The sequence below is a fragment of the Cyphomyrmex costatus genome, unplaced genomic scaffold (genome assembly GCF_001594065.2).
Source record: "Cyphomyrmex costatus isolate MS0001 unplaced genomic scaffold, Ccosl1.0 scaffold367, whole genome shotgun sequence".
Lineage (NCBI taxonomy): Eukaryota > Metazoa > Arthropoda > Insecta > Hymenoptera > Formicidae > Cyphomyrmex > Cyphomyrmex costatus.
The window spans coordinates 783,766-802,216 of NW_017277851.1; the positions used below are offsets into that span (position 1 = coordinate 783,766).

Consider the following 18,451-nt stretch of genomic DNA (forward strand, 5'->3'; position numbering starts at 1 on the left):
CCCCCCCCCCCCGCTCGGTCGGCGTCGCTCTTCATTTGAGTCAGCGTGAGGTAGCGCGAACAGTGATCCATAATTACCGTCGTTAGCGATACGCGATGACACTTGGCTGTGTTATTTCCATAAAAATATAAAGGCCGAAGTTGAAAAGCTACACTCGAAATGTTCGCTCGGTAGTAAATTAATCTGTGTGCGCGACGTACATCTTTATTCATTATATTTGACTAGTCATAAAAGATAATTTATTGCCTCGTTCTTTCAGAGACTCGGTCGAGAATCAACCTAGAATTTTATTACGGGTTTGACCTACACGTAACTATTCGTTGTGCAATTTTGGAAAAAAATTACTGGAGATGCGTTAATTACTATATATAATACATATTTATGAATGTACATATCGTATTATATGTTATTTTGTGCTTTGTGATGCTTCCTATCTATTTTCCGAGAGAAACTATTTACTTTTTCACGGTTTATTTTATCGCGTAAGTTTCGTTATTCTTTGGACGGAGACATCCTCGATCGATCGAAGCAAGGAGCACTTTAGCATTTTGATTCTTCTGCCTTTTGTGTGGTCCTGTTCAAAGGAGTGACAGCATTGAAAATCGATACCACGTCTCGTTTGTAGTGCTTAGCGCGTTCAGTGCTTTACCTCTCGCGTTTTCTAAAAAGAAGCATCGAAAAAACGAAAACAGTATGAAGAACGCCACAAAGAAGAAATAGACAAATAATCCGTCCACATTTCATTTCGAAAACTGATTCACATCACTTCGATCGAACAGAGTAGTTTTCTCCAAGTGCAAGGGGAACAAAAAGTTAATTTCGACTCACACATACTATCGAACTTGAAAAGTTCATTATAGCTTCAGTTTACAGCACAAGCCAAGTTTTGTGGATCTTTGTAAAAGGCGTAACAGTAGATTTTAGTTCCTTTTAGTTTCATTGGCGAAATATATGGCGATTGCAGAACAATTAATGTAAATTTATTAGAAATTAATGTACACGCAGAAAGAATATACTGCGCTTATGTATCAATTACTTGTTTCAAAGATTCAAAACATTCATATGTTCGCAAATCTACAATACTCTAAAATATATTCTATTCTAATAGGTTTAAAATTTCAATCAATACCTTTAATCCTAGAATGTTATCTCTATATTGAGATTCAGTATTGCTTTCGATACAAATTTTATTACACATACAAGGAAATAGGTCGTTTTTAATTAGCGACAAAATATTTATGATTTAGAATTTTATAAATACAAATATGATAGTTATTAATTGAAAAAAGAAAAAAAATATAAACTCTCTGTCAGATTCAATCTTGAAATGATTTGTAATTCAATTGCGTGTGTATCTTCTCTATATGCATTTAAATAAACTATAATTACACAAATAATACAAAACTATTTAAAGATTGAAATTACTTATCCTGTTATATCTAATATTGACCATCGGGGAATCCAAACTGATATATAACGGACAGGACTTTTAAAAGCTTATCTGATACGCTTATTTTAGCTTTTAACGTGGCAGATCGAACCGCCTAATGACTATTAAAAGCGTTGCTTAGCGCTCAATTTCGCTTACTTACATATAAAATTTACGATTTAATAGCATTTTAGATTTAAATTGAAACAAATTCGAATTGCTTATTACATAAAGTTTTTTCTTCGATAAAATTTTATTAAAATATTTTTCAAAGAAAATAAATTCTCGTTTAGAGTAGTTACGTGATAACGAGTTTTTCTAAAAGTGTAATAAGTATTTATACCTCAAAACTGTGTTATCACAAGAAAATGTTCTTTATTAAAGATAATCTTTACTAAAGGAAAAAAAAAATAAACTGAGCAATCATTATTTTTAGCAACGAAATGATATTTTTCTGTGTGTTTCAATAATATAAGTTAAATATTAGCGTTATTATATTATAAGTTAATATGAATTTACTAGTATTAATTTTTAATGAAAAATATTTTTGTCAGGATGTAGTGTTAGTTAGGCAAACAGGATGGAGTACAGCAATGCGCACGTATTTTTCACAAATAAATCGACTGCATTTCCGACATTTTAGACCTGAATTGCTGTTCACACACAATTTACAGCGTTCCATTTCCCAGCGCGCGAGCCGTGATCGCATCGTGCAATCAGCACGCGCGTTCCGTGCGCTCCGCCTTCGAATTCTTGAACGATTGTTTAGGATAGATTCGCAAAAGAACGAGTATTCCGCGTTCTCAGAATGCCCGAAGGCAATTCGCGTAATGAAGGAATACAAAAAGATCCCGGAACGTCCGACTAACGACGACACAACGGTTTCTCTCATCAAGAACCAATACGCGACCGTATCGGAAGTTGGAGAAACATCGGGAGGATAAAATTCCTCCTATTGCGAGATTCGATTGAATTCCACGTCACCGTTCATAACAATATAGTCGGAAAATTCAATATAACGAAAATCAGGTATGACAAATCTAATTTTAAGGTTCGACGGAGAGTTCGCGTTGTAAAGTGATTTCACTGCAGTTACTCGAGCGGTTACTCGGGGAAAACGGTTCTTTCGAAACTATCGCGGGCTTCGACGAGAATCGAAGGGACAGCGCGGGATGATAGAACAAGAGGATAGAAGCGCGGCGAGAGAGAGAGAGAGAGAGAGAGAGAGAGAGAGAGAGAGAGAAGGATGAGAGAGACCGCGCGGCGCGGTAGCTTTATCATCGACCCGTTCCGGACGTCCTCGTCCCCGCGTTATCCCTCGTGCTACCGCACCGTCGAGCACTTACGGAGATGAGTGGCCGTGTAAGAAACACGATAAAACCGTGGGAGGCGACGTACAAATTTCTCCACCGTGCGAATTACGGGATTCGGAAGGAAGGAAGGATACGTTCCGTCACGTTTCACCCGCGCTATTCTCCGCTTTCGCATATACGTGCCCACGCACGTGCATGTACATACGTACGTACAGGACGCATACGTGCGGATTCGAGTAACCTGGCTCGGTACGGGTCGTGAGCGTCCATATTTAATAAAGCAACGCGTCCTCACTCGCCGACCGCATACTTTTCCGCCCGCGAGTAATGCCTTTTTCCATTTAGTTCCACGAGCGCGACCTCGCACTTTCGGCTTTTACTTTAAACCTCCACCATCCGCGCGCTCCATCCGTCCGGACCTACCTTCACTTTCACACGTTTTCAGAACGGATTAAAAGAAAATCGCGGTTTTCCAACACCGTACGATCATTTGTGGAGTCTTCTAAATCCAACATTTTACAGAAAGGGATCTCGTTAGGTTAATTGCCGGGTTCTTATCGTTCGTTAAGCTTTTATTATATAAGAGCCAATCACCAATTAGTAGAAGTTTCGGAAAGAATTTCTTCCCAATTAATCGCCAACTCGCGCGAGAACGAGGAAAATTGTTGTTCTTCTAACTATCCGACGACGCAAAAATTTCAGTTGTAATTACAAATCAACGCGAGGCAGTAAAAAATAATAATGAAATATTAGAGAAGAAAGATACATAAGAGAAAGAAAGTGCGCCATAAACTTTTTAAGAGAGACATTTCATTGAATGGAAACGCAAATGTAAAAATTGTTTCCTCTCCTCAAAAGAAGCAATTTCTAAACGCGTATGTAAATATGTGCATGTTTTTATAGATCAGTCGATCAGAAATTAATCAGTTGAAAAATTCCAGAGAATTTTTTTCAATTATTGGCTGTCTCGCAAAAATATCGAAAATTATTTTTTTATAATACGTCTAACGCAGAAATTAACAAATCAACGTACTATATTATAAAATAATACAAAAAAATTATATTGTAAAATAATAAACAGAAAAAGACGGTTTTGCTGAAGAATATATAAAAATTTCGCTGGATACAGATATGAAAATAATTTTGTTAAACTATCAAAATAATTATGGAGGACGCTTAAGCTAATTGCTAGAATGTCAAAACTTTTTCAACATCGTTTATCATGCTTTCTACATAATTATTTTGATGGACTGAGAAAATTATTTTTTAAATCTGTATCCAGTTTCTTAGATATTTATATAACATCGTTTTCTCCATGCATATGATAATGAAATATTAGACAAAGGACTTAAAAGGGATATATTGTGGATTTTGAAGAGAAACATTTTACTGTATAAAAACGCAAATTCATTTGCTCTTCACAAAGAACAATATATATAATGTGTTTGTTTCCGCGAACTAGACATATTTTTTGTAAGAGCCAATCACTAATTAATTAGTAGAAAAGAATCCTTTCCAATTAATTGCATACTTTGCGAATTTGGAACAATGTTGAAAATTATTTACATTGTATTATTTAACGCATAAATTTCAATCGTGATTAATTAATTTATATATACTGTTAAATCTATTAAATTTGTCAAAAATTTGTCAAATTTTAATTATAATTAAATGTAAATCGCCATTGTTTCTACTTAATTATGTATGTCGTTATTTTATACTGCTAAACAATGCTATATATACTATATTTGACACTATACAGTGTCAAATTGACACGCTGTAGTGTCAAATTTAACTGTTTAGTATAAAGTCGATTTAGTATAAAATAACAATACATTTAGTAAGAGCAGTAGCGAAGGAAATCAAATTTGACACTATATAGATTTAACAGTGTACCGTATTATGAAGTAATACATATAAAAGACGATTTTATTGACGAATCTATAAAAATTTAGTTAGATACGAGTATGAAAACTTTATTGAATTATCAAAATAATTATGTAGGACGTGCAAATTGATTGTTGAACTATCGAAAATTATTGCAGCATCGCTCATCATGATATTCTACGTAATTACTTTGGCCCAAAATTATTTTCTTACTGTTCTATTTACAGTAAGAAAAAATATCATATATTTAAATAAATATTAATTTGAAATTAGAATTTTTTTTCTCAGTGTAGCTACATTTTTTTATATTTTATCAAAATTATCTTTTCTGTGTAACATTTTATAATATTGTGCATAAGTTTATTAATCACAACTGAAATTTCTGCGCGTCGGATGCAACGTTAATAATTTTCGACATTTTAGGTACTTCAGCAAATTCTTCCCGTGTAAACATGATAATATGAGAGGAAAAATACGTTATATGAAGACAAAAGGTACATTGTTGATTTTTTAAGAAAAACATTTCATTGTATGTGAAAACGCAAATGGAAAAATTCATTTTTTCTTCATAAAGAGCAATTTATATAGGCGTTTGTTTTCGCGCAGTAAGCATATTTCTCCACTATGTATTTCTCACAGTCGGAAATATATTATGTTTATCGTACCACCGTACCGTATCGTTCGCTAGTCCACGTCCCTTCCTGCACTTTAACCCTCGTTCTACTCTCGTTTCGCCCTCGTCTCGAATGCCATCGTGGCACGATACAGCTGGGATTACCACGAAACTCGGCGAAACGCGTCTCCAACTCTCATCGAATAAATAACAAGAGAAATCCGGTCGACTCTCGACCCGGAACGTCGTATTTTCTAAAAGTCGTCGGCGGATTGTGTCGATCATTTCCGCAGAAAGATATAATAGAAAAACCGCATGCGGTCGGACGCGCGGATAAACAATGAACGTTGAAGCACTTTGACGAATTCGTGCGGTAATACGCGCACTGCAGTGCGCGTATTACCCTGGTGCGAAATTCGCCGCATGCAAACGTACTTTGTGACTTACTCCCTTTGTCCTCCGCTGGTCCGAGTCGCAAACATCCCATCCCAAGAGTATACACTTGATAGGAGCATAGTTGCCATTGCTAAATGAATGCGTAAAGATAAAGGTAAATAAACGTTGACTAAATTGTACGCGAGATAATAAAGTCATACTACCTGTGCTGTCAGATGCGTATGTAGGTATAAAATGTGTCAAGGACTACGTATGGAAATTCACTCGGTTTTGTACAGCTTTCGGATTAAAGGGGACTTCTCACAGATATCACTTAACTGTCGCACACTGTTTAGCAGAAAACGCACGTATACTTACGGCAATATTATCATAACACGTTAAAAGGGTAGAAATGTAACATTAGATTACTATCGATCTGTTATTCTTCAATTTGCGACGCGTTTGCGCGGCGCAGAGCGTGAATCTGTTCATCCGTTAAGCCTATCCGCCCATATCCGCCCATATCCGAAGCTATACAGAGGCTTTAGAACGCAGCACGAGTTCTCAATTATCCGGATCTGTTGCTACGAATGTTTAGAAAACACGCCGAAAATGTACGCCGACTATTACCCGCCGTTAATAGAGAAAGCATGGATATAACTTTAGTCGGTCTGGTAATCAGAAAATCCGATCGTATCCAAGCGGCTTTGCTTGTCGCGTTTAAATCGGTGAATAATTTAAATACCGTTCTTGTGCATATATATTATCGACGCGGTAATTACGTTTTCGCTCGATTCCGTCCTTTCGTGTTTCTTGCACGCAAAACTTTATCCACATTTTACATTTATTCAGCGATAATTGAAACCGCTCATTCGTTTCTCCTTTATTACGCTATTACACCGGAAATGTCCATTTCGTGTAAAAAAAGAAGTATCACATCTAGATGTGTAACTTCGATAGGAATTAAATATATTTCAATAAAATAATTTTACCTCTATACGGTCTGTATTACCATTATATATGTTCCTAAAATGGAAAGCGTCATATATAAACCCATTTTATGATATTACCTAGAAATTTGAACATGGAAATCATTGAAAATTATAATCCTGAGTGCAGCCGTGTAACGCTTCTGTAACCGTTGAATTTGTGTCATCACAAATTGCTTTTAAAATGTTAATTAGTATTAAAATTGTAAATTGATTTTATTCCAACTTTTTATAGCTGTTCAAGTGTTCAGTCATAGAAGAGAATTTTCGCTGCTTCCCAAAAACATTCTGCAAAAACTGTCTCTTGGAAAATAGTTCCCCTTTAAACTAATCGGAGTTCGAGAACGAGGGAGCCATCATGATTGATGCGGAATTAAATTGGCATTTGTTTTTACGGAAAAAAAAAGTATTTCCCGTCGATAGCTTTCGCACGAGATGAGATGAAACATCATTTTTGTTTTTCGTCAATTGATCTATTTTAATTGATTTCACCGCGGCAATTAAATACACGTGATAATCATTTGATGAGGATTTATTCGGCAGCTTTGAAGTCAATAAATGTAATCATGTAACAGGATTAACACGGTCGCTTTTATTTTATTCCTGTTTTGGAATTTATTTATTCCCCGATAATTCACCCTGGATTATAATGAGCGGTATTATGAGTTTTAAGCCATTTGGAACTCTGCTCGCGTCGAAGCTGTGCTTTCTAAAATTGATAGAGCTTCCTTCGTAATCCGATGCGCCAAATGCGTTTATACTCGATCAAAAGCCAGAAGCGCATAGCGCGCATAAGCAATATACATAACTACTCGATCAACGTCCCGTTTACGAGAGTGAAATTATTAGCGCGCGATAACCAGCAATTTGATCGATAGAAACTCTATAGGTATAATTCATTTCGAATGAAGTTAATTAGTCTAATTTAACGGGTATATACTTTACGCAAACACAAACAATTTATTTCGAATGGAGCTAATTTACTCTAATCCTAAACCATATATTTCGTTTTAGAGCGTGAATCACAGTCGTGAAAATATGGCCGATATATATCAGATAGTACAATACCATTGTATGTCGATATGAGAGAGGAAAAGTATTCGCATTGTCAGACGAGGCCAATAAATGGCAGGGCTTTGTCACCCAGTGCCGTGCCAAGCTCGCGAAAAAGTTTTACGCGCGACAGGTGTTTCGTGACGTGTATTTCCGCGCGCGAGCCATTTTACATAAAACGGTTTTCTTATCTTGATGCATGGTTATTTTGCATAAACTGGAGGAAACTTATGCAAGGATTCGAGGCGATGCGCAGAAATACGTCAACCAAGTCTGTATACATATTTACAAAGCAGTATCCAAATTATAGCATCAAAGGATTCTGTAAAACTCACTTCCGTCTATTCTAAATAATTAAACTTCAAGATTTAAGCGGCAGAAGATCGAGCAGCGAGTTTGAAATGCGCGTTTAAAGCAAACATAAATCTCTCATTATATTCCAATGGTATTACTTTCAGCGAACGGGATGTTGGATAGTTTAGGATTCCTAATTGAAGTGTACCGCTTAAGTGAATCAAGTGTATTGCATATTGCGCGAAGTCTACCTTGTGTACATTTTGCACAATTTTCCATCAGCTACTCGAACTAATTAAAACGAAGTGAAGCAACGAAAGATAAACTCCGGGCTGGCTCTTTCGAAACGATACACATAAAAACACCATTTTGCCACAAAGTTATATTCCTTCGTCATGTCGCGAAACGAACAAGGAAGAAAAATACAGTGCATTATATACATCGTCGAGCACCAAACTTTACGAATAAGTGGAGCACGGATAAAAGCAAAGTTAGTAAGTGTATAATTAACAACTCCGTTAAGAGAGTTCAAACTCAAGAGTATTCAGAAGTGGAAGAGTAGCAAGGATATGGGAACATCAGCAAGCCAAGAGAGCGTGAGACATAAGCCCTCTTACAAGAATGAATTTAAATTGGAGCGATAAAACGCGCGATCAAACTTAAGATGGTATAAACTAGCAATAACAATACATATCAATAGAAGCTTCATGTTTTAATTATGATATTTCTTGTGAGCCGCAATTACTATCATTCTCAAAATGTTTCTATTACAACCGAAAATCATAATCTGTTGATTAATCATCTTTTAAATATGTATATTTATACCTTCTACGCGAAGATATTTTAACCTCAACCGCTTGTACATTTTGCTGCATACATAATATATTCACAGAAAGAACAATTTTGCTAAAGTATTCCAAAATTTAGGTAGATACAGATCTAAAAATAATTTTATCGGATTGTATCAAATTAATTATGTAGACAGGAAACTCGAGCCGGTGTGTGATAAGCAATGCTACAAAAAGTTTTAACATATTCTAGCAACTAGTTTAAATATTCTACATGATTATTTTGATAGTTAAAAAAAAATTTTTTTTTTCAGATCTGTATCTAGCTAAATTTTGAGCTACTTCAGTAAAACTATTCTTTTCGTGTGATATAAAAATTCAAGATGTAAATCACGTTACAGCAATAAACTAAATTAAGTTTCGTTATTTGATGGAAACTTAACAGTTCGGTCATAACAAGCAATCCTTAGTGAGCAAAAAATAATAATAGTTTCGCGAAGTTAGCTGATTACGGTTAAAATTGGAAAGTGGTTGGCAGATCCTGATCATACAGTTCAGAATTAATTACTTCGATTAGAGGGTGCCTGTCATCGCGAAAGCGTTTCTTGCGGCTGGCTCGCCCCCGGGAGGAAAGCCACGACACGACCTTATCTACCTCGAAAGGTCCAACGTTCGATCCATTGACTCGTCGAGACCCTAATACGACGCACGGAACTGACGTCCGCCGATAGGTCGCCCGTGTCCTAGAATCGGGCTCTGATCGACATCCAGGTACCGGTATATGTACATCCACCCGAGACAGACTATCCATTGGCAGACGGCACATACGCAAACGGCAGGCACTCACAGTCGACGAGACGTCGCTTTAAATCGGCCACACTCGTTGTCGACATTCGGTTCCGCAATTCCTCTTCGTAATTCCTAATCCGAATATTGAATTTACCGTCGGGTTTCTTCACCAGAAACGTTTTCACGATTTTCACGTATCTCTACTCCGGGGACGCGTTTTAAATTGATGGCACAATTTTAGAAAAATTAATATTAAAACTAAAAAAATAAAAGATTTATTATTTAAACTCACATTCTATTACATATTCTCTATATTACCTCTAACGATATCATCATTTATCATCATCAGCTTTATTCGTCCAATATACAGATCAATGTTCAATGTTTCAGCATGAGAGAGAGAAGGGGAATCAGACAGCCACATTTCATGTCAAATGCGCGACGAGAATGCGAACATTTGCGATTGTAGAGCCACTTTGCCACCTTTTTCCCGAGGGACGCAATTCTCGCGTCGCGGCACGATCGATCAGAATTAAAATTCTCGTCGGGTCGTTTTTCTCCCACCGACTATAATCCTAATGTTCCCGCCCTCCGAGTAATTGGCGTTCCCTAATGCCCTTTCGAGGTCACTTATGTAAGTAACGCACGACCCCATTTCTGTCGTTCCAGAGATGTGAGGAATGATCACGTGGATGATGGTTGGACTGCTTCTGGCTACGGAAACTTGCGGCAGAAACGTCCTCTCCGGAAACGGAAATGGAAACGGAAAGGAAGAGGAGACGAAGGGCGTCACCACGGACGAGGAAGACATCTATCGTGGGTATCGGTGCTGGACCGTCGAAAAATGGACGGAAACGTTTGGTAGATAAAAATAGATAGAGAGACAGTACGAAGAAGAGGAGTACGAGTGGGAGAACAAAGGGAGGGAGAGGGAGGGAGAGAGAGAGAGAGAAGAGGAAAGAGTTGAACGAAAAGCATGATTTACTTGGCTAACTCGAGTTTATCCCAGCTTGCCGATCCTGCAATCGAACGCCACTAATCTCCGAACTACCGCTTATCCTTTCAACCAACTTCGCACATGTACCGCAACCCTTCCTGTCAATGACACTCCCGTACTCGTCGTGTACAACGCGCGTTAACTCTTCCTCTATCGCTATACGTAAAATCGCTGCCGTAACTTTGCATTAACGAATTTAGCTTCTGCCATATAAGACGACAATCGTGCCAGGATACCATTCCTGGACACCGTTTCGGCAAAGTCGTCGCAAAATCCTTTTCTGGCAGAGTCGGCTTGTTGTTAACTTTTGGACGTCTAGACGGCTAAACTCGTTTAATCCCTGAATGTATATGTTCCCTGTAATTTTCTTTCTTCCCCAAATAGAATTTCCGTATCTCTACGGCACGACGCGACGGTGCAATTAAGAGTTAACGCCCGTGTCTTCACCCCGTCCCATCTCGATTGTCCCAGTGACGCAGTTACTCAGCTCGACGCTCTTTCTGTGTTGCAGGTCTAACGTGCTACACTTGCGTCAACGTCAGCGATAACCAGGTATCGACGACTCCATTAAATGCTCCCTTAAGAGTCCCGTAATGACTCTATCGTGTCTGGTCCAATTTTGTAGGACTCTGTAGATTGTTCCGCCATCGATTTCGGTTTATTCAAAACTCTCCTTATTGCATTTCGCTTCATTCCTTTCGCAATAATGTCTTATCTCCAATTCCTTTCCGTTTTAGTCCTTTTCTTCGTAGAAATATAGCAGTTTATCGTATCATCCATTTAATCGCAAATATTTACGGAATATTGACAGAATTTTAAAAGAATGATACAATTGTATACAAGATATAGGGCAATGATTTTATCTGTTTGCCGTATTTTCGCTATTTTTTTTAATATGAAAATTTTATTTACAAAAGTTACCGTATGAAAATAATTTTGATATGCTGGTGGTATTTTTTGGAGGCATTTTGACGCTTCGGAGATTTTAAAGTTATTTTTTTAAATAGAATTTTACGGTTTTGTTTATATAATATGATTTTGGTTCTCCTCCGCATACAAAAGTGGAATTATAAAAAAATCAATAGTTCACGCGATGTATTTTGTATTTTACTTTAGAGTAGTTTCATATAAAATGAAATATATCTCGTAATTTATTTTTTTATACAAATCATAATATTTTTATGCGTCGAATAATGAGATGTATTAATTAATGTAAATCAATTGTTTTCTAAAAAAGCATGTAATTGCAAATTGTTATTTGTAAAAAAAATTCTATTTTCTTTATACAAAGTTAATTATCTCGTTATTTTGAATCAAAATACCAAGATATAATTATCAAAAATGAATAATTTATGACATGTTTTTTATTTCGTATTAAAATATGCTGAATAAAGTATAAAATATCTCGTAAATTATTAATTTTTTATTAACTATAAAAAATAATTAAAAAACCATATTACATAAAAATAATCATATAATTTCATTTTAAAAATTGAGGTAATCTTGAAATATTCGAAGCACCTTTACCCACAGAAAAATTGTTATTAGCATATTATGTGATCCTCTTGTCATTATAACTTCCGTAATTAAAATATTTTTTTATCTCTAAAAATAGTGGAAATAGATACTATCCAGGTAAACCAAGTTTTATTACCTTATCCTGTATATACATATACAGTCTATGGATGGAAAATACATAACACCGTTATTTTTGCTTTTACAATAACGATTTAATAATAATATTGTAATTTTTTATGATAACGATAATCAAACCAAAGTTTGGAAAAAGTCACTTTTGAAAAATAACTCATCATATCTCGTGTGATTTATTAAAGAAAGTAATTTGTTACAAGTAATGAATTAAAAATAACTACTGAAAGTAATATATATCGACGCGTTGCAAGTAACGCGAGTTACTTTTTCAAGCGCTTAATGGTGACAAATGACTTTTCAAAAATGACTGTCCAGTTTGAAGTTACCGTTACGTCATAAAAAATTCGACATCGTCATTATATAATATGTTTTCAGTTATACCGTCTTTGTATCTATTTGTTACATCTATGTATAATGTCATAATAAAACTCTCTTACATTTTGATGTTTCCTATCTTTCTCATGTATCGAGAAATATGTGGTTGATATTGGCAATATGAGGACTTTTATTTTTACGTGGAGATCCCGCATAGAGAATGCTGTTATTTCTATACTTGCAGATGTGTAACGCTTGGGCGATAGATACGCCGTGTCCGACGGGAGATGGTGACTTTTGTCGATCGCTGCATATTTTGGACAGCCGGGGGGACAGTGTCTTGGTAAGCATACTTTTTTTTTTGCCCCGCTTGCTTGTAAGAACCTGCTTAGCCCTTTATTCCTCTTTGATATTCATAAATCTTGTATATCATCGAATTCACATATATATATATATATGTAAAAAATATCTATTTTTATATGTATGTATGTATGTATGTACATTTTTATTGTGAACCAGGTGACGACAACCCTTCGCCCTTAACTCGACATATCTCACTTTAAAGCAAAAAATATCGCAGAGATATAAAATATGTATATGAAATTTCAATGCGTCATGCAGAAATATTTGTAATATTTTCTTAATTCGTATTCACAATCTTAACAAATGTCGAAGGTATCGATTTCGAATGTTGTCAGAGGCAATCGCGTTATCGAAACGAAACGAGGCTACAACGAAAACACTGGGGAAAAAACACGAACCAACAATAACAAATTGAGTTTCGATCGACGCGTAAATTTCATTACCGCCCAACTGTAGTACACGTACGGTCAAATAAAATCAATTAAAGGTTATCGTATGTGGCTAATTGACTTACATTAGGAGGATAATCGATTTTCGGGCTATTAATGAATGAAGTTACGAGAACGGATTCGAGCTTGGACGTCGAGATGGATCGCCCTCTTGAGCTTAAGCGCTTCTAGAGTCCAGTCGATGTAGCAGCAGATGAACTTTGATGGAACTTTCTACGCTTCAACGCTTGACGACAATAATGCCCGATAATCTAATGTCGGGCATCGGGCATTACCGACGACAAAATTATCAAGTTAATAAGTTATTCCCAACTTTCCAATTAGGAATTGATACTATATAAATATTAAAAATATAAATAAAAATTTTTGCTCTGTATCGTTTTTTCTATTTTGTTAAATAACTGTTTTTTGAAAATAAACCAAGTGCCTCATTTCCCAAGCTAGATAGATGTTTAATAATGTTTCGATGTAAATTTATATACATATCTAATATAATTCTGCACTGTCTTTATGATGCTACTTTAAGATGCTTATTAGCGTCATTACATTACTGTCAATTTAATTTGTGACATTATTATCTCAGTTTAGGATTGCATTTCAAGACTGAAAATTAAATCTCAGCTTACAGTCGGAACTGTATATATATATATATATATAATCACACTGAAATGTTATTAAGCACTAAGAACTATCTTGAATCAAATAAGGCATTTTCCTTACTGACAATGAAACACAGAGAAGTGTTCTTCTCTGATTTTGATGAACTTTAATGTTGTTGTCCGGATCAAAATAAGGATACGTATGTTTTGTGCATGTTTACATGCGATTTTAAAGTGTGCCAATGGGTTAATGTTTTTTTTAAACGAATATCGAAACTATGAGAGATATAAAAAAATTTTTAATAAAAAAAATTTTTACCTATATATATAAAAAAATGAAAAAGTTTTTATCATTATTATAAAGTAAATTAAAATCATTCAACTTTTATTACAAGAAAATATTTTATTTTTTTATAGTTTTGACGATATTGATTTAAAAAAATAACCGCTTTTTTTCAAAGAGATATTTCACTCCTAAAAGTGCGTATGGGTACGTAAAAAAGAATACATGCCTCTCATTTTCTCAGTCTAGATTACAATATATTAAAAACTTATCAAACAGACGAGAATCTCGCAGTGTTTCCTTGTATTATTTACATATCAGTCTAATATCCCTCATGGTTCTTTTTTCGCGTACTATTCATCGCGATGCAGATTGGATCAGTTTTTGCTTCCGGTCGTTGGGTCATAAAAATTCCAACGTCTGTAGAACCTTTATGATCGCGCTCATTACGCGTTACCTTCGCTTTCTTCCGTTCCAGGTAAGCAAGAGTTGCGCCAACAGCGCAGAATGTGGACCAGCATCAGTCGGTTGCATCCCCATGGACACGCAGCAGGTGCGAAATAGCGAATTTTGTCGTGTACCCGGAGGGAGGTTTCTCAAACAATTCAAACGAGACGAAAGACAAAAGAAAACAGAGAAACGAAAACGCAAAAAAAAAGAGGAAACAATATCGAAACACCAAAGAGAAATACCGACAGAACCGGGTGAAATAAATTCAGTTATTTCGTTTCAGATTTGCATAAGTTGCTGCGACCTGAGCTACTGCAATATCGAGTCGCCCACCAACATGACCAACGCGATCTATTCCCGTCAACGACGCGCCAAGTCGAAATCGAAGCACAAACGGCTCGGTAGTAACGGGGTCGATACGGCGACGCGATTCTTTGGATCCAGCTTGCTCTGGCTCCCCGCCTCGCTCTTCTATGCATATCATTGCTGAGGAAGTAGTAGCACTACTAACCATGCGGCGGACAGCGCGGAAATCGTGCGTGGATCGCTCGCAGCGACGGTACCGTCGTCGTCGCGTTAAACGGCGTGGCTCCACCGATCTCTCTCGATCGAACGTTCTTTCCTGTGATTTCTTCCGTAGTGTCACGCTCGCCTAAATAACCGACGCCGCCGTCTAATTCCGACCAAACTCTTTCGCGGAATCGTATAAGAAACCTATTCCGTGTTCAATCTTTCACGCTCGCCGAGACTGATTCTCGCCGGCGATTTAGCGTCCAATTATTTGGGAAGAAAACGCTGTCCCTCTATTTTTCATACTCTCGTTTGACATGTTCGTCGCCATTAACTCTAATAAATATCATGAATGTTGACCTATAATACATATATGTTGTATACGTTGATTGTGCCGAACGAGCACGCCAGAGAAACGAGATGTTCGAGGGTAAAGCGTCCATAAGGAATTGTTTGGGAGTAGTTCCAGAAGAGGTTCAGAGGAATGAGATCCGTAGAAAGAACGGTCGAAAAACTTGGCGCCGTTTCGCGCTGTCCGAAACGTTATTAATCGGGGACTCTCCGAACTAATCGGGTCCCCCGTGATGGCAAAAGGAATTGTTTTCTTGTCGTAGTATCGATAGTCGCTATGCCCCGAAATAGGAGGAACTCGAGACACACAAAGAGTACGCGGTCGAAGGAGACTCCTTGAAGAAAATCGATAGATCCGAATTCGTTTCCGGCGAGACGACAATCTAGACATTACGTAACACAGTCGATCGCTAATCACACGAATATGTAGTATATCACGACGCTTATTTATATCCTGCTTATTTGATGTTTTTTTCGCGAAATCAGAAATTAAACGTATGAGAGCTAGTATTAGAGATAATTAATTTAGAAAGTGACGATGCTAACATGATGATGAAAGTATTCAGTATATAAATATGTAAAAATAATTTGACGCATTTAATGAAATTAAATTCTCGAATCTCTTGATATCAAAATATTTGAACGTTTCATTTAATTCAATGGAAAATCAAACGGATAAAATTATTTTATATTACGTGTGACTGTTAATACACGTTCCAACATGGATTATTTATTGTATAATTGAAGATATACTTGCGTCAAAGCAAATATTAAAATTTGTTTCATCGAAACTTTCGGTATAAATTTACTAATGCTATGATAAGCGTATAGCACCGCAATTTATAAAAGTGATGCACCAGAAGCGAATTCGAATTATCGAGCAAAAATTATATTCACATACATCTAAAAAACTCGCCTAATACAGACTCTTTAATGCTATTATAATTACAATATATAACGATACATAAATACTATATTATGATATATATATATATATATATATATATATATATATATATATATAGATACTATACATTGTTTCGGCATGTAAGAACACTGTTGGTAATGAAATAAAGAAAATTATACTTGTCACGTCATTGCCCGTTAAAGTCTAAATTACTCCCCGCTCTTTTGCATCCACTTTATTTATTCGTATAAATTCAAATAAATGCGAAGGCTTTTATTTTATTCATTCCACTAATTTTGATTTACAGGCTTTGCGGCTTTGTAAAGCGGATTAAGTTTTGAATTGTGAAATATTGCAATTTCGTCGAACAATACTGACTTCCCACAAATAATAGAATAAATTGAATAAATGTACTCACCGAAAACGTAGCGCCACCGCAACAACTCCTACCATCAGCTGTTCCATCGGTGTTAATTTCTGCTTGAAACGCTTTAGCCTCAGGTCCATCAAGTCACGTATATGCGAGTGGAAACCGCATTTAATTGCAATTGTGCACACTGATGAACCCTTTCGTGCATGGCGTATCATCTTCGATGCGTTCGAGGTTGATGGACTATAATAACATCCTGCGTATCAATAATTATTCAAAGATTATATAGTATCTCTTTAAGAATAAACAAAATTATTTAGTTTTCATTATATATACATTATTTTTCATAGAACACATAATAATATTTTAATATTGTTTTATACTTGTGATAAATTATTCATAAACTATATTACATATAAATTACTATACATGTATTATTAATAAAAAATAGGAGCTTGCGTAATCAATACGGCAGGCATTATGTAAACATTATTCTCATTGACATAGCCGACTTCGACACGAATGGGAATTGAACTATACTACCATTATGCAGTCGAGAAAATGCGGTTAATTATGCGCATGCCATTTTAATTAATACACCATAACGATCACCCTTTATTAAACCATTGCTCATTTTCGACTAATAATGCAGAATGGTTTGACTTTGAATGGATATGGTTCTACTTCACAAATTTGCTTGAATACCACACTTATTAGTGTTGTCTACTTTAATTAATTCGCTACAATACCGCAGTTCAGTCATTTATGTACTCACAATTGTTTGACATGCCTTGCAGGTGTAAATTGTGCGGGAATACAACAAATCGCGATCTTGCGCACTATATAATCAACAATACGTATGTTATTTCCAAAATATTAATTTGCAAAGTACACGTAGTAAACTCGAACAACGCGAAAAAATTTTGTAGCGACCAATTTCCGATGCAAGAAATTATACGAAATACAATATACATGTGGGCTATTCCGCGTGAAGCGGATCAATCATCTCTCAGAAATTAAAAAAATGTTACACATAGTGTTCTGAGAGATAGAATTTTGTGCCAAAGGATTTTTTTATTGCAAAATTGATGTAAACAATTAAAAATTAAACTACTTTATTCTGCAAAGATTCATATCTCTGTTACTAATAATGCTAACTGACTTCGTTTTTTTTAATTCACGCTAAAAATGTTCTAGTTTACAGGAAAAAAATAAATATTCCGAAAAGATTTCGTTTTCCATTGTTTATTTCACTTCAAACTTTTCAACAAATTTTTTAACAATCGAGAACAGAATCGAAAAAAATCTGGAAAAATACTTTTTATTTAAATACTTTCAGTTTTTCTACATCTTAGAAAAAAAAGTTGAACAACGTGTTCTGTAACAAAAACGAAGTTAGCTAGCATTATTAGTAACAGAGATATGAATCTTTGCAGAAAATAAAATAGTTTAATTTTTAAGCACAAAATTCTCTCTCCAAGAGCACTATGTGCAAAATTTAAAGAATTTCTGAGAGATAATCGATCCGCTTCACGCGGAATACCCCATATACGGATTACTTGTAGTTTATGGTATACTCAGAAGACCTCGAAACGACAAAAGTCATAAACGCGTCAATTTGAATCTTATTTAAATATTATTTAGCTCAGTAGCGAATTTTTCATTGGCCATCTA

At 35.7% G+C, this 18,451-nt stretch overlaps 2 protein-coding genes across 3 annotated transcripts in view; one reads left to right on the top strand and one right to left on the bottom strand.

Moving 5' to 3' along the window:
• LOC108776639 (ly6/PLAUR domain-containing protein 6) overlaps positions 1-16,088 on the top strand; it is a 24,813-nt gene extending 8,725 nt beyond the window's left edge. For both annotated transcript variants that reach the window (XM_018543317.1, XM_018543318.1), the window contains exons 2-6: positions 10,200-10,346; positions 11,039-11,079; positions 12,740-12,838; positions 14,668-14,742; positions 14,923-16,088. In XM_018543317.1, coding sequence (XP_018398819.1) covers positions 10,211-10,346; positions 11,039-11,079; positions 12,740-12,838; positions 14,668-14,742; positions 14,923-15,129 — 558 coding nt within the window. In that variant the 5' untranslated portion in view covers positions 10,200-10,210 and the 3' untranslated portion in view covers positions 15,130-16,088. The remainder of the gene's footprint in view (positions 1-10,199; positions 10,347-11,038; positions 11,080-12,739; positions 12,839-14,667; positions 14,743-14,922) is intronic.
• LOC108776632 (uncharacterized) overlaps positions 1-18,451 on the bottom strand; it is a 44,114-nt gene that overhangs the window by 21,681 nt on the left and 3,982 nt on the right. The window contains exon 2 of the mRNA XM_018543305.1: positions 16,826-17,033. Coding sequence (XP_018398807.1) covers positions 16,826-17,033 — 208 coding nt within the window. The remainder of the gene's footprint in view (positions 1-16,825; positions 17,034-18,451) is intronic.